The sequence below is a fragment of the Carettochelys insculpta genome, chromosome 5 (assembly GCF_033958435.1).
Source record: "Carettochelys insculpta isolate YL-2023 chromosome 5, ASM3395843v1, whole genome shotgun sequence".
NCBI lineage: Eukaryota > Metazoa > Chordata > Testudines > Carettochelyidae > Carettochelys > Carettochelys insculpta.
The window spans coordinates 92,218,416-92,239,390 of NC_134141.1; the positions used below are offsets into that span (position 1 = coordinate 92,218,416).

General features: G+C 45.4%; 1 protein-coding gene across 4 annotated transcripts in view; it reads right to left on the reverse strand.

Moving 5' to 3' along the window:
* The window catches only part of IPO11 (importin 11), a 220,166-nt gene that overhangs the window by 139,391 nt on the left and 59,800 nt on the right, over positions 1-20,975 (reverse strand). For all 4 annotated transcript variants that reach the window (XM_074995524.1, XM_074995526.1, XM_074995525.1 and 1 more), the window contains exons 17-21: positions 12,900-12,933; positions 12,672-12,712; positions 10,876-10,992; positions 4,054-4,167; positions 1,368-1,483 (exon numbers count right to left, since the gene is read on the reverse strand). In XM_074995524.1, the coding sequence (XP_074851625.1) occupies positions 1,368-1,483; positions 4,054-4,167; positions 10,876-10,992; positions 12,672-12,712; positions 12,900-12,933 (422 nt within the window). The remainder of the gene's footprint in view (positions 1-1,367; positions 1,484-4,053; positions 4,168-10,875; positions 10,993-12,671; positions 12,713-12,899; positions 12,934-20,975) is intronic.

The window sequence follows — 20,975 nt, forward strand, 5'->3', positions numbered from 1 at the left end:
TGGGTGCTTGAAGCCGCTCAGAGATTTGGAATATTCAAACTAACTAAAAGAAATATGGATTAATGGGCAGGTAAGGTGGATAAAGTCACATGGTACATGCAGTAAAACAACATATCAGCATTCTAGACCGCTGAGAATTTTCAGTCACCAGTTAAAGAAATCCATGCTACAGAAATGTCTCCCTTTTTCCTCAAAATGTCATTGTTCTGAGGCGTAATATCATAGAATGGAGACAATCAGGTGACAGCAAACTATTCTATGCTCCAATTTTTAATTTCTGTGGGTGGAAAAATCAATGAAATTTCTAATTATATTTATAAGCAAAGCATATGATTAAAATCACTACATTCTCAGATAGTCAAACCTTCTGGATAAAACAGCTAAGATCCATTAATTGGAAAACTGAAGGGATATTATTGAACTGACTTAGAAACAGCATCAGGCTTTCTATTTTTCTGGATTAAGGAATCTAGTACTCCCATAAAAACAGTTTTAAAAACATTTTTGCTTGTTATAGATAAAATGAGCTTATTTAGAGACTGGTGTGTGTGGTTGTAATTGGCATGCTAATTTTCAGCCCCAGCCCTTAACACAGAGGATGACACTAATTCAGTTTGAATCATTATTTTATCATTAGAATTTTATCTACCTCCAATATTATCAGCAATTCGATCCTCCCAATAAAACCTGTCACTGAGCAATTTGTTTGGTTTCTTTTTTAAACACCAATTTGTTGAACAGACAGCAGGACTTCTTGAAAATTATTTTCCTTTACTTTTACCACTTAAAACTTAGCATTTTCACTGATCAAAACAGCAAGAGGCCAAAGTTAGTGGGTAGGTTGGACTTCCCTGCTCTGGCACCCTTGGGACCAGGCCAGCCTCAAATGAGAGAATTTGCTGGACCTGCTGCTGGCCCCCCAGCGTACCACTGGCTTTACTTCTGACTTCAGCCAACCACCCTGCCACCACAGAAGGGCTGGGCAACAGGACTGCCATGGTAGTCCCTCAGCTGCCAGCTATCCTGCTCCATGAGTCCTGGCCACCAGTGGTCTGTGCTCAGAGAACATTGGTGGCCTGTTGGGCCACGGATGTTGCCAGACTAAAGTGTCCCACTTTAGGGAGGTACAACCTGTAGCAGTGATAAAAATACTAATGTGCACTGTTTTCTCTCTTGGAGAAAATAAGAGAAAATAAAAAATATTCTCTACTGAACAAAGTACTTCCAAAACAAAAAGCAGTCAAGTAGCACTTTAAAGACTAGTGAAATAGTTTATTAGGTGAGCTTTCGTGGGACAGACCCACTTCTTCAGGCCTGTTACTAAAGTACCTGTTCTTCAGGCCTGTTACTAAAGTACTTCCACTTACCATAATTCCAAACCATCTTCCAGAAGATAAACATGTGGAGGCTGGGAAACATCTGTACTTAGTTGAATAATTGGAAGAAGGAAAGGATAGAGGTTCTTGCTATCTGCTCCTAGTCCCTATAGGAGGAATAAAAAAATAGTGTAAAACAATTTTTAAAAATATCTAACCTGAAACAGAAAATTCAAGATACTTCCTTTTATATTCTACCACGACTCATTAAACCAATGAAGTTTGCTGGATTTCATTTTTACAATTAGCAATGGAACACACCAAAACACTACATCTAGCATACTGAAACTAAAAATAAAACCATAAACCTAGTACACACAGTCATTACATTTTTATGCCATGTGTTAAAAAAGCACTTGAAGGACTGCCAGTGAAAGATTTTCTGGTATTCTAACAGAAAAAAGGTGCCAAAACTCCATTCCAGTGCTTTCCACCAGAAAAAAAAAAAAAAAAAGAGGCAGCCCTGTTGGTGGAGCACATATACAAAACACCAAACTTTTTAAAATATCTTGGGCAATAGATACATCAGGTAACCAATTTAGACTTTTAACACTTAGTGAAAATTGATTGAGGTTTTGTTTTTAGATCTATTCAGGTGTATCTTATACCCACTGGGAAATTAGGAGCAACAGTATTTGGGGATGGACTATCCTCTTCTCTTGGAGGTGAACATATGAGAAAAAAAAACTTGATCAGTGAGGAAGGGAGGTTGGGGTTTCACGGCACCTTCCATCTAAGTCCTACGACCCACATGTATATTTGCAGTCATGTGGGTCAGGAACCTCACCCACCACTTTTGTAAGAGATAGTGCCTAACACAGATAATGGGGTTGGACAGCAGCAGCACCATCAGCAGCTGAAGGATCTCAAACCAGACTTCGGAACTACATGACTAATGATGTACACACTAAAATATACTTACTGTATATAACAAGTAAGTATAAATATATCACTCCTAATCCTTTTCAAATACAGGTTGAACTTCTCGTTTAGCACTCTTGGGACCTGACTGATGCTGGATGAGAGAATTTGCTGGACCATGGGAGGGCAATATTGTTTAGCACACTTCCACTGTTTAGTAGGCTCTTGGAAGACACAAAAGGGGTAAATTACAGCTAGATACCAGCACAGAACACTGAGAGCCAGGGCTGGTGGCTCTAAACAAACTTTATGAGATCGCAGGAAACCTGGCCACACCCATGGTAAGTGGCTATCCGGCTAACTAAAACTATGCCAGATTATGGATGTTGCCAGACAAGAGAGTGCCAGATTATAGAGGTTTAACTTGTACCTCTTCTTCAAATATTTTGAGAACAATAAAATTGTGAAAAGTTCGTAAAAGTGAATATAAGCAGCATACACATTTTTAAAACATCTTAATATCAATGCCAATCATGTTTTCTCCATAAAAAGTTTAGAGGAGCACAGATGGACCCTATAAATACTTAATGGAAAAAAAGAGATAAAAACGTTAAAGCAGAGAAAGCTGTCCAATTTACTTTATGAATTTTATCACATTTTAAAAGCTTTTGAAATGTTCTTGGAAGAGTAAGAATGCAAATTCTTCTATCAAAGACTCATATTGATAGTGACAGTGATTTTTCTAAATAAATGAAATATCTGCCTGCTTCTATGAAGCATAGAAAACACACCATACCACCTAACATCTTCAAAATCAATTTAATCTAATCTGAACTAGCATGCCTTAATTATAAACGCGATTGCTATATGTTTTCACTAATGAGCAGATTTAAGAATGCTCGATACAGTAATTCTGAGTTCTTTAAGTTAATGCTTTGATTTACATTATGTTTTATCTCAAATTCCTGACTGAATGTTCATTTTTGTGATAATTATACTTTGCCTGTAATATATTTTACCCTAAATTACTGCACTATACTCTTAACCTTAAGTCTAGTTTAACAGTTCCTTTCTTTGACTATTCCTACTTATTAGACCTTTCCCTTTGCCTTTAGGTTGCTTATACCCTCTCTCTGACTAGTGGCTATCATCTTCCTCATGGATCCAAAAATACCTAAATAAAATAAATCTTCTTTCTCTGATCTGGAACTTAGCTTACAACATGAGAGAGCTTGGACAGAGTTTCAAGCTCCAGAGCTCTCCATCCTCTGAGATATAAATTAGGAGTAAATAAAGGGGTACTGCCTAAGTAAGCAATGAATATAGTACAAAAACGGAAGGGATGTGGCCAAACCAAGGACCCTTCAGGACAAGTCTGAACTACCTCCAGTATTTGCAAGAAGAGACTTGCACCCTAAACATCTTAGATTAAGAGAAGCAGCAGCAGCCAGAAAAACAAGTTGTTAAATTCTTTCAGGTATTCTTCATTACATCATAAAAAGAGTACTAAAAAGGTACAATTCCAAAGAAGTGTTAACCTGACCAACAACAACAAAACTCAAAGCAGGTTTTAATAGACAAAACTATATAACCAAAGCTTTTGAGTGTACAATACTTGCCATCCTCGCCTACACTGTTATAGCACTGTTTTTAATATGCTGCTGTAAAACATTTAAGGATAACTGAGTCTCTATAAATAACTCTTTATATAAACAACACGCTATAAAACTGAAATCTATCTTCCGTGTACCAGCATAAAAAAATTATACAGAATATACAAACACGAGAAAGTATCAGACAGCCTTTGATACATTACCTGAATAAGATGAATGAGAGTAGTTAGAATGGCACATCTCAGCATATTGTGCTCCTCACTTTGTTTCCAAAGGAGAGGTAAATACTGAACCAAACATCCTACATATGGTCGTATCTACAGTCCAGAAATCATAACGACAATATTTTTAACAGAATTAGATATTTTACTTAACCATGAAACTATACAAAAGCTGTTAAATCTTTAAAAAAAACACACGTTACTTTTGAGACAAAACTGCACAAGCTAGGTACGGGTAGTTTTGTTACGATATTGAATATAATTTTTGTTTTGAATTGTTCCATTTTCCTTAACAAAAATATCTAACATTTCTTACCAAGAGACTTAAATGTCCCATGATTATGTAACCATTATATAGAATACATTATTCATAACAGACATTATGAAAACGTGAGTAAAAGCTTAGTCATGTAGGAGAAAAGAAAAACTATTATGGTAACTGAGGATGTTTTCATATTGCAGCACTTTTGTCTAAAGAAAGGATCAGAACAGCTTATATAATTGAATTACGTGGGAGGAAAGAGTCCAAGGAAAACCAGATTCAGTAAAAGGAGAGGTTACTCACCCAGTGCAGTAACTGGAGGTCTTTGAGAGGGTTATCCCCATGGGTGCTCCACCTTAGTTGTGCCAGCACTGTTGCGCTCACGGGCCGAAGATTTTCTCAGCAGTGCCCCTCAGCTGGTGCCCGTGGACACAGAGCACAGGCTTGAGATTCCTGTGACAGCGACTGTGCATGCATGGGAAACCCGTCACCTCTGTTCTTCTCTGATCTGGATGATTAGGCAGAAATCTGAAGCAGAGGGGAAGTGAGGAGTTGGTTGTCCTGGGGGGGGAGGGGCTCCACCATCTCAAAGAACTCCAGTTACTGCACAGGGTCCCCATGGGTACTGCATCTTAGGGTGACTATAGAGCAGTTTAGAGGTTCTGAGGTGGGACCTTCGGATGTCGAGTGTCAACCCATAATAGTTATGGCGTCGCCAAGCTTGGTTTGAGAGTCAGAGGAGGACTGTATGGCATAGTGATGTATAAAAGTATGTGCAGATGCCCACGTTGCCACTCTGCATATATCTTCTGTGGATACACCCTGGAGAAAGGTGGTAGATGTGGCCATTGCCTGTGTGGAATGTGCCCAGAGACTTGCAGGAGGTTGTTTACTTGTGTTAGTGTAGGTGAGTCTTATGCAGCCGGAAATCCACATAGAGAGTCTCTGCTTGGAAATTGGCATGCCCCAGGACCTGTCTGCTGTGGAGCTGAACAGTTGAGTTGCCTTATGGAAATCTTGTGTTCTTCGCAGGTAAAAGGCCAGTGCTCGCTGTACGTCAGGGTACGCAGGGACCTGTGCTCGTCACTGATGTGTGGTTTGGGGAAGAATACTGGCAGGTAGACTGGCTCATTACAACATAACGATGTGAGAACTTTTGGAAAAGCTTAGGGTGTGTATGTAGTACCACTTTGTCTTTGTAAAAGGTTGTGTAGGGAGGCTCTGACATGACAGCAATCATCTGTCCTACCCTGCATGCCGATGTTATTGCCACATGGAAAGCTACCTTCATGGAAAGATGTATCAGGACGTAGCTGACCAGTGGTTCGAAGAGTTTCCCCATGAGTGATGTGAGAACTAAATTGAGGTCTCAAGCCAGTGCTGGGTCCTTAATTGGGCAAAACAGGTTTTGAAGACCCCTCAGAATTGTTTGACCAAAGGGTAAGTAAAGAGTGAACAGTCCTGAACTGGCAGGTGAAATACTGATATGGCAGCTAGGTAGACCCTGAGGGTAATTACTGATAGGTTCATTTGTTGCAGGTGGGTCAGGTGAGTATTTGTGGAACCCCTGATTGCATAGGGTCCCATGACTGTGATTGGCACCATGATATAAAACGCTGCCACTTTTGAGAACGTCTTTCTTGCTGTCACTCTTCTGCTGTTTTCCAGGACCATGCGAACCAGCGGTGGGCATTGGAGCTCCAGATCCGTCAGCCAACCAGGTACCATGCATGCAGATGGAGACATTAGATGTGGGTAGCAAATTGAGCTGTTCTGTTGAGCGAGGAGCATCAGAACAGGAGGGAAGCGATGCGGGGGGGCACCTGTAGAGAAGCAGAGGGTCAGAGAACCAGGTTTGTCTGAGCCATCTGGGCGTGAGGAGGTTGATTGACTCGAGCTCCATCCCACCTTTTCTTGGCTATCACCCTCTGAATGAGTGGTATCGGTGGGACTGCATACATTAAAAGGTGCATTCCAGGTGATGTTGATCACATCCCCTAGAGAGTTGAGGCCTAATCCAAGTCTGGAACAAAACAAGGGGCAGAAAGTGTTGACAACTGTGGCAAACAGGTCTATCACTGGGAAGGCCCACTTGCGAAAACATGGTGGATGGAGGACCTGTTGATTTCCCACTCGTGGTCTATTGAGAAAATGCAACTGAGATTGTCTGCCAGTATGTTGTTACTGAGTAGGATGTAAGCCACAACAATGTGGATCTGCTGGGGGATACATCACTCCCAGAGTACTCTTGCTTCATGGCAGAGCTGTTTCAAGCATACCCTGCCCTGATTGTTTATATAATGCATGGCTGTCTTGTTGTCTGTTCGTATGTATATGGTAGCGTTGGAGATCTGGGCGGAGAAGTACATACCTAAGTGCTCTCAACTCTAGGAGACTGATGTGTTGCAGTTGTTCACTTGGGGATCATGTACCCTGGACTACTCGATCCCTGAGATGAGCACCCCAACCCATGAGGTAGGCATCCAATGTGATTGTGCATGTGGGACAGGGGTCTCTGGAAAGGCACTCCTACACACACATTGCTGGGTTGTGTCCACCAGGTGAGGGAGCTCCTGACCTTAGCTAGAACCCTCAATGTCTTGTTCAGCGATATAGGTGAGACACGAATACCGTTCTGAACCATGCTTGCATGGGTGTCACTCGTAAACGTGTGTGTGACACCACCAATATCACTGCTGCCATGTGATCTAGTAGGCATAGGCATTGTCTGGCAGGTACGGGGAGTGAAAGCTGCAGACCAGTGACAAGGTCTTGTATCACCTTCAGCCTGTGTGGTGGAAGCAAGGCTGTAGCAGTCTGGCAGTCTAGGACAGCCCCTGTGAATTCGAGACTTGGGGTCAGTGTAAGGGTACACTTCTGAAGGTTTATGCCCGAGGCTGGAGAAAAGAGTCCTGGTGAATGACATTGCTTGTTTGGTCTGTGCCCAGGACTGACCTCTTACCAGGCAATCGTCTAGATAGGGAAAGATGGTTACTCCCTTTGTTCTCAGGAAAGCAGTGACCATTACCAAGACCTTTGAAAAGATCCTTGGTGGTGTACATAGACCAAAGGGAAGCACCCTTTATTGGAAATGTTGATTTGCTATGGTGAATCTGAGGAACTTCCTGTCTGCTGGGTGAATGGATATACAGAAGTATGCATCTTGCAGGTTGAATGTGGACAGCCAAAAACCTCTTTGCAGAGTGTGGATAATAGTGGCTAGCGTTAGCATCTTGAATTTTTGACAGAGAACGTGCCGGTTCAGGTATCTGAGATCTAATATGTGTCTCCAGCCCCCTGATTTCTTTTCTGTGAGGAAGTACCTGGAATAGAGTCCCATTCCCCAGTTCTTGGTGGGTACCTCTTCTATGGCCCCCAACCGAAGTAATCGTTGTGCCTCTTGCATGACCAGCAACTCATGAGAGGGGTCCCTGAAAAGGGACGAGGAAGGGCATGGAATTGGGGCTGGCAGGTAAATGGCATCACATAGCCTATTTGCACAATCTCCAGGACCCATTGGTCATTCATGATGGTTCACCATGCAGGGTAGAATGCTGCTAGCCTCGATCCAAAGATGGCGTGTGGCTTTATCTGGGGCCCACAATTTAAGGGGCCATCCAACTCTTGATCAAAACTTTAAAATGTCTGGTGTGATGTGGCCTAGTGAGTCAGGGACTGGGCTGAAGATTGCCTCTTCCCAGGCTGTTTCTTGCGCCACCTATTATCGAATTACCTGTTATTAAAAGCTGGTGCCTTGTACCTGTAGTTGGATTGTCTGTTTTGAGGGCACTTTGAGGTGGTCAAATGAAAGCCCAGAGCATGGAAGGTTACCCTTGATTCTTTGATGGAGTGTAAAGTCTCATTAGTACTCTCTGCAAAGAGGTGAGACATCTCAAAGGCCAGGTCTTCCACTGTGGCCTGAACTTGGGGAACCGGGACAGTTGTAGCCAGGACACTCACCTCATGACTATTGCAGAAGCTAGGGATCTGGCCACAGTATCTGTTGAATCTAATGCAGACTGCAGGGCTGTTTTTGCAATTAGACAGCCTTCGCTCATAAGTGCCTTGTATTGTTCTGTTTTGCTGCAGGAATTGTATCAGAGAAGGCGTAGAGCTGGTCAAAAACATGACAAGTATATTTGGCTAGCAGGGCCATATTTGAAATTGTAGGCTGGCTGAGGAGTATGCTTTCTTCCCCATTGCATCCAGCCTTTTCCAGTCCTGGCCCCCAAGGTTGACCCTGTAATTGTGTTGCTTTCCCCTCTGATTTACTGCATCCACTATCAATGAGTTGCAGCGTGGGTGAGAGAAAAGGAAATCTGCACCTGAGGGGGCAATACAGTATTTGCACTCTAGCCTCTGTGCGGTTGTCAAGATCAAGGCTGGGGTATTCCAGAGGAGTTTGGCTGGATCTAGCAGAGCCTCATTAATTAGAATTGCCAATCTGTTACGTGTAGATGTCTGGAGAATGTTTGTCAATTTGTGCTTGAAGTCCCCTGATGTTGGAAGGTATATTTCAAGTCTGTCTGTGACTCTCCTAAAGAGGTCCCAAAAGGACTTGGAGTTGTCATCTGAGGTGGCAAGTTGTACCACTGAAGCAGTCAAAGATGGAGAGGAAAGGTGGAAGGAAGGAGAGAGGGCGAGTGGTCCCTCCTCCCTTGGATGTGAGGCACATTCTTTGGTCTCAGATAGCCTTGACTCGGTAGATGAATGCTTGCTGGTGCGGGGTCTGCCCCTCAGCACCAGGAATGGTTGTGGCAGGGGCTGTGATCAAGGCTGTTGACTGAATGCCCTCCATAGACCCCAATACTGACAGCTGGGTGGTATAGGTGGTAGCATCCAGTGCTGTTGCCAGAATGTGGCTGTGGCAGGTTAGGATGCCTCCATGTATAGAAAATCTTCAGCCCGTGAGAGTAGCAGTCATTTCACATAACTTTTTTCTTTACTAAAATATGTTCAACATAAAAGCATGAACAAAAGCTTTGCAAATGTTGCCTGCTTCTTGTACCTATTTGATAATATATAGAATGAGCTTTAATGCTAGGAGACACTAATCATCAGTTTAAGTGCGCACGTTATACTATTAAAGCCAGAAACAAGAGAAAAGATATTGCCTGCCAGCAATTTCCAGTTCACGAAGCCAGTCATCAATTAACGGAGCTAACTAGTGTAAACTGGGAGAAATTAAGGACAATGCTAGATGGCTGCATTTCCCTAAAACTAATTCCAGTGACGAAGGAATCTAAATGAGAGGTCTAAATGTGCCTCAGTCACATAATCCAGTGCAGCATCAGTGTTAGAGACAAAGTAAATCCCAAATGAACTTCACTTCTTATCCAGATACCCTCACAATTTATTGTCTTTACTATTTGCATTTCAGCAGCACCTAGAATATGCTATGTACTTTCCACAAGTAGCGTAGTATGCAAACCCCTCTCTGAAGAGTTAACTATTAAAGCTAATGAGCAATGGACTCAAATGCCAGAAATATTTTAAAAAATCAATTTAAAACTAATTTTTAAATTAACTGTCATTATCTTCAAGAGTTCCCACCCACTATCAGCCTTACTGCTCCTACCACGATATTAAGACCTCCATCAACTGTAGAGGAGAAAGAGGAACCAATAATACTCTTTCCATGGAGAGGAAAGGAGGTGCTATTAGGACAAAATGTTGTAGAGGGAGAACAGTAATAACAGGATTGAGGAGAGGCTACCAGGCTTTCCAATTATAGGAGGGATAAACAGAAAAGCTACATTTGTCTCAGATTCACAAAGAAAGCTCTTGCTTCCTGGACTATTTACTAGTCAGAGGAACTGCTACCACCTCTGTCTTGCTTTACCTTTCTCTACTCCACTTGAGGTGAGTAGCCTAAAAAGTCAAGAGGTGACTGCAGACAACAATAAATTTTATTTCCTTGGGAACATCTTGAATGACATAAATTTAAAGTGAAAATATACTTCTGCATTAAGGAATGGAAGTAGTAAAAAGCAAAACCAGGAATTTTAATCTTATAACCTTGTAGTTGAGGAGATGACTTTAAAACAATGTAGAAAACTGAGCTGTATATCCTTGGATTGTTGTACGCTAAACTGCCTAGACACTATGATGATGATGGGCACCTTAAGAACACATTTTGTAATTGGGTACAATAAAAATATTAAAAACCAGTAGTGAGAGGCTGGAATAGAGCGTAAAATGTGTGACAAGAATAATTATAACAATGAAATTGAATTTTGCACATCCACATGTCAGAGACAGCAAAAGAATAAAGAAAGTTGAGTGGGAGGAGACCAGGCACAGAGCAAATATGTTGAGCAAACAAAGAGAGATTAGAAATGTGAACAGGGGAAGGAGAAGCAGAACTGTGTAGATCACTGAAATAAAACAAATGCTGTTCATTAAATTAATTTATGAACGTGGAAATCTCTTACATCATTTTCATATAATGTAAAAGCAATAAATTGAAAATAACTCTTTACTCTCATCAATGGACAGATATGCTCGGCTGCAAATTTCATATTACTGTCTGTAATAGTTACCTGTATACTGACTCTTTCAATGACACAAGAAAGAACATGAAGAACATGCATCTTCGTGTCACATTCTGTGACTTCCTGAAGTAGCTGAAAGAGTAGTGTGAACATGGATTCCAGATACTAAAATAAAATATGGTAAATTATTAATTAGATTAGATTATCAATAATGCAAACAGAAATCTAAATCAGCAATCTTCTTATCTGCTTACAGTGCTAGTTCAAAATTTTTCATGAATTATTAGCGTGTTGGAAGTTATGCAACATGATGGTCTTGCATTTTGAAAAATAGTCTAACATGTTTTGACCACCCATAAAACAAACAATTTCACAGACTTTCAGTACCTAATATGTACTGCCTAAGAAGTCAAACAAGGGACCATTTTCAATAAACTCTGATAAATTTAGGTTTAAATGTATTAAAAGTACTTGATGACAAAGGGACAGCTGGGTCAAACCTTACTGAGTGGTGCTGCCAGAAGACTCACTGCAATCCCCCACTCCAAAACAGAAGTCCTAGGTGTATTTCTCCCACCCTCGGAATTGAAGCCTCTATTCTAGTGGGTGGCACACAGAAGTTCTGCACAAAGCAGCAGGTTTTCTTAAGCAGTCTCTGACAATTTGCTAAAGGCCTGGCAAAAGTTGTAAGCTTTTACAACAGTTTTCTTTACCGTTTGCTTCATGAAGCTATTCATAATGACATCTTTCATATTCATCATAACAATGTTCAAACAACTAAACCAAAAATACAAAATGAATAGTGCACGTAGACACATGGTCAATATCATAAATTACAAAATAATATATTTGATAAACTATAAAAAAGCATCACACCAAAAAAATCTGACTTGAAACACAGACCACAATTTACCATACAGTGATCACCATCTCATGATTTACTGCTAACTCAGTGCTCACAAAGATAAACATCAAGGAAATTCAGCTACATTCCAAATACACAGCATTACACCAAGCACCCACAACTAATATTTCTGACAAAGGGTAGCTTACTTAGCAGTGTGTGCAGAAAGAAGCTTGAGGGGAGATCAGATGGATGTGGAAGAGCTAGTTTGGTAAAGCCGGCAACCATATTGGGAATACTAAGAGAAAGATGTGCTAGTCTATATACTATCAAAACAAAAAAAGCAGTCAAGTAGCACTTTAACAAAATAATTTATTAGGTGAGCTTTCATGAGACAGACCCACTTCTTCAGACCACAGCCATAGCAGAACAGACTCAATATTTAAGGTGCAGAGAACCAAAAAAATAGTAATCAAGGTTGACAAATCAGAAAAAAAAATTATCAAGGTGAGCAAATCAGAGAGTAGAGGGGCCGAAGGTGGGTAGCGGGGGTGTCAAGAATTAGATTAAGCCAAGTATGCAAAAGAGCCCCTATAATGACCCCAGAAAATTCACATCCTGGTTCAAACCACGTGTCCCACGAAAGCTCACCTAATAAATTATTTTGTTAGTCTTTAAAGTGCTACTTGACTGCTTTTTTGTTTTGATATTGGGAATAGTGCTTAGCCTGTGACGTGTGGTAGTGCTGGTAACAAGAAGGTGTGCATCTATGGGTGGGGGAGTGGGTATATACGTACTGTCACGTCAGGTAAGTATGTTTGAGGCAACCTTAACTGTTGCACAGTCTTTATTGTAGAACAACACAATTGCTTGTTACTGAAGCTACATAAATGCAGGAATTATTGAACAGTTCATTTTAAAATGGAACTGGAATTATTCCTTTACCTCCCCTTCCTCCAACCACAAAAGCACTCCCACACATGCACACAAATCCCCTTACCGGTAGAAACTGGTCAGTTCTAAATTCAAAGTCATCTACAGGTGAACAACAGTTAAAGAAAAAATGAAGACTGAACAACATTGTCACAAGATCTTTCACACAATCTGATATTCAATAGCTAGCAAGGCTACACAATTATAATTAAAATCTGAATTATCAATGATCAAAAAACATTAGTTTCCAATAGCTTTGAATAAAGAGGTAATGCAGTAGTTGATAAAAGGATATTTAACTTCAGTGTTGTAGCTGTCTCAATGCGGACCTGAAAGACAACAATTTGGAAACAGCATGCTATTACCTTTATAAAATTATTACTTTGATTATCGCACAGAAGTTAGTGTAACATTTTCATATCTGAAATTGTTAAATTTTCACATGTAGTCTACATGTTTCCAAGGACAAAACTGAATTAATTTAACATTGATATATTTTTGTATTTTCTTGGGGTTTTTAGCTTTATATTGAAGGAATAGTTTTCGCATAAATTAGATTTTTCAGGATTTAAAAAATTACTACAAATTACCAAAAAGCACACCACCTGCAGGACCTGCTCAACAGTCCCACTGCAGTCAAAATAATCAGTTAAGTCGAGTAAAGACAGCAGAAGTGGGCCCTACGGATACAATGAGAATTCCTGAGCAGATATCACCTGTGTCTAGGATGGTGCTCATGGGCTACCACCACAACATAAGACACCCAAAGGCCCACAAATTCCCCCACTCTGGTCCTGACCACTTAAAAGGGAAGAAAACACACGCTTATTCCATGGGACCTCCCTGCACTGTATGATATTGTTGATCATCAAACAAGCCTGTCCTACCTACAGGAAACTGCAGAGGTGAACAACAATGCCTTGATGTGGCTCAAGACCTTCCTCTCAGACTAAATCCAGATAGCTCTCATTGGCATCTGTTTGTCCACCTCAAAAACATCTCCATTCCTTTCCCCATACTACTCAACATCCATATTATGTCATTAGGAGAGCTGGTAGAACAACAGAAACTGAAGGGCCAGCATCACAGAAAAGACACATAATTCTGTATTTTTGCATCAGATATACATCATAATTTCTTAGAAAGTTAAGTCAGTCCCAACAGCTTAGGAGTCCCTTTGAGACTCAGTGCTCATTAATGTAAAAAACACGGAAAGTAACAAACAGAACACCCACCCCTAGCAGCTGAAAAATTGAGCTAAACCCTGCTGGACACAGATCTGATCAAATTTCTAGACAGAGTTTTGACCTGTCGCTTTTGGGTATGTTCACTGCAACTCACACCTGGTATGAAGCCACACATCCTTAAAAATTCCAAATACTGTAAAATGCAGCAGACATCAGCTTAATTGTTCTCTTACAGCAAGAGATGTTTCAGTTAGACATTAGGAAAAACTGTCTCACTTCAAGGGTAGTTAAGCACTAAAACAAATTATGTGGAGAGATGGTGAAATCTCCATCATTAGAGGTTTTTAAGAACAGGATAGACAACAGCAGAGATGATCTAGACAATACTTTGTCCTGCCTCACTGAAGGGCGAAGGGACTTGATCACTTATTGAGGTCTCTTCGGGTGCGTCTACACTGGCTTTCTTCTTCCAAAAGAAGCTCTTTCAAAATTAGAATACGCAAAAGAGGTGATAAATATGCAAATTTATACCTTATTTGCATTTTCGATTTACCTCAGTTGTATACCTCTTTCAAAAGGGGAATGCAAGTAGACGCACCCTTCCTGTCTTACGTTTCTGTGACTTTATGATTACACAGGAGGCCAGACTAGATTATCACAATGTTTTTTTCTGTTCTAATCATCTATGAATCCACGGAAGTCTACATATAACTAGACGAATCCAGCACTGGTCTAATCCAGCTCTGTACATGTATGCTCTTTGAACCTTCAGTATATAGTTCAAAACATAACCTGTATAAATTTGCTAAATGTTCAAAATATTCCGTTCTCTCAGTCTTTTTGCTGAAAAAGCTTTATGTTCTTTGGAAGAAGACTGAAAACAGTGAGCAATAAGGGCATGTATCTGGATGGAAACACACTGATAAGCCGCGTCTACACGTGCCGGCTACTTCGAAGTAGCCGTGCCAACTTCGAAATAGCGCCCGCCACGTCTACATGTGGCGAGCACTATTTTGAAGTTGACATCGACGTAAGGCAGCGAGATGTCGAAGTTGCTATCCCCATCAGGAGATGGGAATAGCGCCCTACTTCGACGCTGAACATCGAAGTAGGACACGTGTAGCCGATCCACGTCCCGCAACATCGAAATAGCGGGGTCTGCCATGGCGGCCATCAGCTGAGGGGTTGAGAGACGCTCTCTCCAGCCCCTGACTTCTACGGTCGCTGTGTGCAGCGGCCCCTTAAAGCTCCCTGCCCCCTGCCTTCCTGTGCAGGAAGCTGAGAGAGCATGCAGGCGGCAGCAGTAACACGTGGCCAGCCTGCACGCCCCCCCGCTGCGATGGCTGCCCGCCAGCCCCCCAAGCACCCCCAGGGCACCCCCCACAAGGGGAGCCAGGGCTCCCAGCCTGGCAGCCAGCCCTGAAAGAGGCAGCGGGGCCCCTCCTGGACAGAGGCCGAGATCTGGGACCTGCTGGGGCTCTGGAGCGAGGAAGAGGTGCTCCAGGTAATGGGGGAGCAAGAGGCGGAACGCGGATGCGTTTGCTCGGCTGGCCGAGGGCCTGGCCGCCCGGGGTCACCCTGCCTGCACTCCTGACCACGTCAGGAGTAAGGTCAAGGAGCTAAGGCAGGGTTACACCCGGGCCCGGGATGCGGCCAGCCGATCTGGGGCCGCCCCCGTCACTTGCCCCTTTTACAGGGAGCTCAGGGAAATCCTGGGTCCCCAGCACACCTCCTCCCTGCCGGCCACTCTTGACACCTCGGCCGACGAGCCCCAGCAGGCCCCGGAGGCAGAGTCCGCCCCGGAGGCAAGCCCCGCAACCCAGGGGCCCCCCCAAGAGCCCACCCCTGGGATGCCGGAGGAGGAGGAGGAGGAGGAGGAGGAGGAATCCTCCTCCAGTGACGGGGGACTCCACATCGCGCTGCCATCCCGGAGCTCCAGAAGGGCGTCCACCCAGAGGGTGTCCCCCAACTGTGGGAGCAGACTGTCAGGTATGTACCCCGCCAGTGCACACCCCTGGGGTTGAGGGGCGGGGACAACAGACATGACCAGGGCCCTCCACATGCCCAGATGACCATGGCCTCAAGGACAGCAGTGGCATGTCCCTCAGAAGAGTGCATCAGCCCCTGCCCCCCCAGCACGACAGTGCCATGCCCCATCCCTGGGGATGGGGGGAGCAGAACCTAGGGTCCCCCGGGGGGAGGGGGTGGGACACCCATCAGCAGCAGCATCTCCCGGGGACGGGGATGGGGAACCAGCAGCAGAGGGGTGGGGGGACAAGGGCCACAGCTCGGGGGCCACACTAACGGCTGTCTCCACTCTTCTTCCCCCCGTGTTCCGCAGCTGCACCATCGGAGGGCCCAGAGAGCGCCGGCAAGGTGTCAGTGGTCCCGGAGAGCACACCGGGGCCATCGCTGCAGGCCAGCCCCTCGGCGGAGCACCGACCAGCCCCAGGGCGGGGCCGACGGCGGACCCAGCACCACCACTGGACGGCGACGGACCCCCAGCTGCTGGTGACCCTCCGGCGACAGCTGGAGGTATCGCAGCAGCACCTGCAGGTGAACAAGCGGTGCCTGCAACTGCAGGAGGGGGCGCTGGCCTGGTGCCAGGAGGCATGGGGGGCCTTTATGCGCACTTTTGAGTGCATAACAGACTACCTGGCCCTCCATGCCGCGCCGCCTGCCGCTCTGCCCGCCCTGCCCGCTCCACCCGCTGCTCCACCTGCCGTCCCACTGCCATCTACCACTGAGGGGCCTTCTGCCGAGGGGGACCTGGGGCCTGCTGACACCCACCAGCCGTATCTACCAGTTCGCCTGTCCCCCAGCCAGCCTCGGCCAGGGCTGAGGCCGAGACGAGGGTCGCGCCTGCCAACCCCAAGCGCTGGACAGTAGGGGGTGCGGGGCCCAGGACGTGGCCCCCCCTCCCCCTTTGTACATATCCCCATTATTTTGTATATAGTTTGTATTAGACCCCTGTTATTTTAGGATACCTGCCCCCCCATGTAAATAGTTCTCCCCTTCCTTGTGTTCCACTATTTATCATATAAGATATATATATTTGTAGTAATAATAAGAGAATTCACCCTTTTGTGCTTTCAAGAACAACAGGTCTATTTTTATTTGCAAGAAAAGTGGGGGGGGTGTGCTCTTGCGTGCTCTGTGGTGTTGGCGTACGGGCAGGGAGTGTTGTGGAGGATGGGGAGGGTGCAGTGGGGGGCCTGCCAGTGTTCACCCCGCGGCCTGGTCAAAATGGGCCCACAGGGCCTCCCGGACCCAGATCCCCTCAGGGTCCACCTGGCTACTGGGGGCAGCGGGTGTCTGCACGTCAGCCCTGCCAGCCTCCACAGCCCAGCCCTGAAAGAATGCCTCCCCCTTGCTCTCCACCAGGTTGTGGAGTGCGCTGCACGCACCCACAATCCGGGGGATGTTGGTGGGGCCTGCATCAAGGCAGGCGAGGAGACACCTCCAGCCCCCTTTGAGGCAGCCAAAAGTGCGCGCAACCACCTGGCGCGCATGGTTCAGGCGCGTGTTGAAGCGCTCCTGACTGGCTGTGAGATGGCCTGTGTAAGGGTGCATGAGCCAGGGCTAGAGGGGGTACGCCGCGTCTGCGACGACGCAGAGGGGCATCGTGGTGTCCCCCACAGGGATCTCCCACTGGAGGATGTAGGTCCCCGCCTCCAGCCGGTGGCACAGGCCCGAATTCCTGAATACCCGGGCGTTGTGGGTGCTGCCAGGCCAGCCAACATAAACATCCAGGAAGCAGTCCCGGCTGTCCACCAAGGCCTGGAGGACCACAGAATGGTAGCCCTTCCTGTTCAGGAAGTGTCCTCCACTGTGCTCCGGAGCTCGGATGGGGATATGGGTCCTATCCAGAGCCCCGAAGCAATTTGGGAAGCCCAGGGTGGCAAACCCCGCGATGGCGGCATCCGGGTCCCCAAGCCGCATGAGCCTGTGGAGGAACAGGGCACTGATGGCACGGACGACCTGCAGGGGAAGGACATGGGAGAGCACCAATGAGGGGTGTGCAGGGTGTGTCTGGCTCTCCCCCACCCCAGGGCTCCCCTCCCCCTCCCCGTGGGTCCTCTTACCCCCATGAGGACAGCCCCGACGGTGGCCTTGTCGACACCAAACTGCTGCCCCACGGATTGGTAGCTGTCTGGAGCGGCCAGCTTCCAGACAGTGATGCCGACCCGTTTCTCCACGCTGAGGGCACGCTACATGGCGGTGTCCTGGTGCCGCAGTGCAGGGGTGAGCCACTGGCAGAGCTCCAGGAACGTCTGCCGGCTCATATGAAAGTTCTGGAGCCAGCGGTCGTCGTCCCACTCGCCGAGCACCAGCCCCTCCCACCAGTCGGTGCTCGTGGGGTAGCTCCACAGCCAGCGGCGTGTGCAGCGGGAGGGTGGGAGGGGGCGGAGGACAGCAGGGTCTGGGGTTGCTTCCTCCTCCCCTGGGGGCAGCTCCTCTTCCACGAATAAAAGGTGATCAACTGCCTCCTGCATGGCATTGAGCAGGGCGAGCACTGCTCCTGCAGGGGCGGCTGGGTAGACCTCTGGCTGCTGCTGCTGCTGCTGCTGCTGCTGGGGGTCCATAACTGCTTCGCCAAGGTGTGCATGCCTATGGCTCTGCAGACTGCGTGCTGTGCAGGCTGAGTGTGTCTGGGAGGGGCCCTTTAAGGGAGCGGCTAGCTGTTGCCCCAGAAGTGCTGGTCCGTCCTGTGACCCTGTCTGCAGCTGTTCCTGGCACCCTTATTTCGATGTGTGCCGCTTTGGCATGTAGACGCTCCCCTGCCGCGCCAACTTCGATGTGGTGCTGCCCAACATCGATGTTGAACGTCGACGGCACCAGCCCTGGAGGACGTGTAGACGCTACTCATCGAAATAGCTTATTTCAATTTCGCTACATCGAAATAAGCTATTTCGATGTAGCAGTCACATCTAGACGTAGCTATAATGTCCTCAACACATGAGCTACTCCGGGGTGGAGACCATCCACAAGAAGCTCTTTCCCAAAAGCTAGGATGGCAGGGAATGAAAAGAAAGAATTTCCTTTCTTTTCCTTTAAGTGACAGTCTCCAGGTTTCCTGCTCAATACTTCTTGTTGGGGTCTGCAATATTCCACTGATTTAAAGAGCTGTTTATTGCATAGCGTGCAACATATTACCAATGAAGTTAGAAAAAAAAAATTCCATGAGTAATAGTTCCTCTGACAGGCTGCTTGGGTTTTTACATTGATTACAGAGCCTCCCAGACTAGGTTAGGAGATTTATCTGCATTGCTCAATGTAAGTTACTAATAAAGAACTGAAGCTGATTAAGTGAAATGGACAGGGAGTCTGTTCTCCTTGTGAAATCATGTGTGTGGAATACTATTGCATAGCTACAGAGCTTAACTTTTGCTGTGGCTTGCCAGGGTTGTCCACAGCAGGGGCACTGCTAGGCTGGAGTGGCCTCCCCAGCTGCGCCCTCGCCCTGCCAGGGCAGCTGCAGAGAAGGGCTGCCCTGGCTGCACTGGAGCAGTGGATAGGGGGGCTGCTCCTGCCCCCACCCATTAACCCTAACTGGTAAGCCTCATCCGTTTAGGGTGAAGCTTACCAATTAATCAGTTAACTGATTAAACTTTAACATCCCTAATCTCGATGGTTGAGGAAAGCATGGAAAAACGAAGAACACATGTTTTCACAACGTTTGTAGCTGTGCGTCTGCTGAGGTTGCCCTGACAGTAGTATCCAAGGCTGATGGAATCCCAGTGTAACTGTGTTTCTATTTGGCTACCAGGCCAGGACTGCCGCTCTACAGAGACACTCAGGATGTGAACTGCATACAGTCTGGCTGTTTGAGAGCAGTTCAGATTAGTGGTACAACACCAAAGCATTGTGATGCACCAAAAGTTGTAAGGAAAATGGTGGTAACACCTCGACTGGTCTGTAGCGCACCCCAGAACAAGATAGAAATCTCTCTTACATAGAAATCTGGAAATCTAGTGTGAAGGACACTGGTATTGTGGAAGAGCAATGGAACTGACTGAGTGAATCTCAAAATTTCTTTGCAAGTATCTTCTGCTGTGTGAATAATTTTCACTGCAATAATTTATGAGATCATATTTTGGTTGTTATTGTTATTTACTGTATGAGTAGAAAAGTTACTTCAGGTGGGAATTATGCAGGAAGAACCACAATAGTTCCTGCAACCAGCTGCTCATAAGCACCTCCGACAGTACATAAATTGCCATTTGAAGTTCATTATCCTGGGGAGCTGGTGACCAGGCTCATGCGACACAGAAGAAAACAAAGAACTTGGCTGGTTTTAAAGAGACAAACTACCTGAAGAGAGCAGACCTGAGTACTGAATTAAGGTGAACCCATGCTCCAGAGGTAGGATAAGCCTACTTTGTTCTGCAAGTAAGACAGCTATGCATATAGCTGTGCATAACCTTTCATTGTGTTATAATTCTTTTTTCTTGCACTTTGCTGTATTCCCACAACGACTACTAAAGGATAGCTCATTTTACAAAAGCCATGTGGACTAAAACACTGGATGAACTGCAGGAGCTGAACTCGGTCAGGTTGGCTGAGCAATCACAGCAAGTGCACACAGGACTGTAGCCTGAAGATCCTGACTAAGGCTACGTCTATAGTGCATTCCCCTTTAGTAGGGGGAATGCAAATGAGGGAGATTGAAAATGCAAATGAAGTGCTGATTTTCAAATGATTGTGTTTCTGGAAGAGGCTTTTCCGAAAACAAAAATAGCCGTGTAGACGGCGTTCCTTCGCGGGAGGGGAGGGGAAATGTTTTTGAAATTACCCTTCTTCCTATTTTATTCCAGAAAGAAGGGAAGAGCATGAGGCATAACAACTGTGCGTGTGTGTGTAATCAGACCATCAAGGGAGAGGACAGAAGGGCAGCTAATCCTGTAATCATCACATATTAGGGCTTGTCTTCATCAGACTGTGGACTGATGGTGCAGTGATAGATCCACCCACAGTAAATGTATTGCATCTGTTTCGACATAATAAATCAACGCCAAGCACTCTCCCATTGACTCCAGAACTCCATCAGGACATGAAGAGTATCTGGAGTTGATGGGAGAGCAGCCCCCTCCAATCTTACTGCATGGAAGACACCACGGTAAGTACATCAAGAGTTATGCAGCTTAGAAATCTATGCTCAGCAGAGTCCAGGGGTAGGGTTG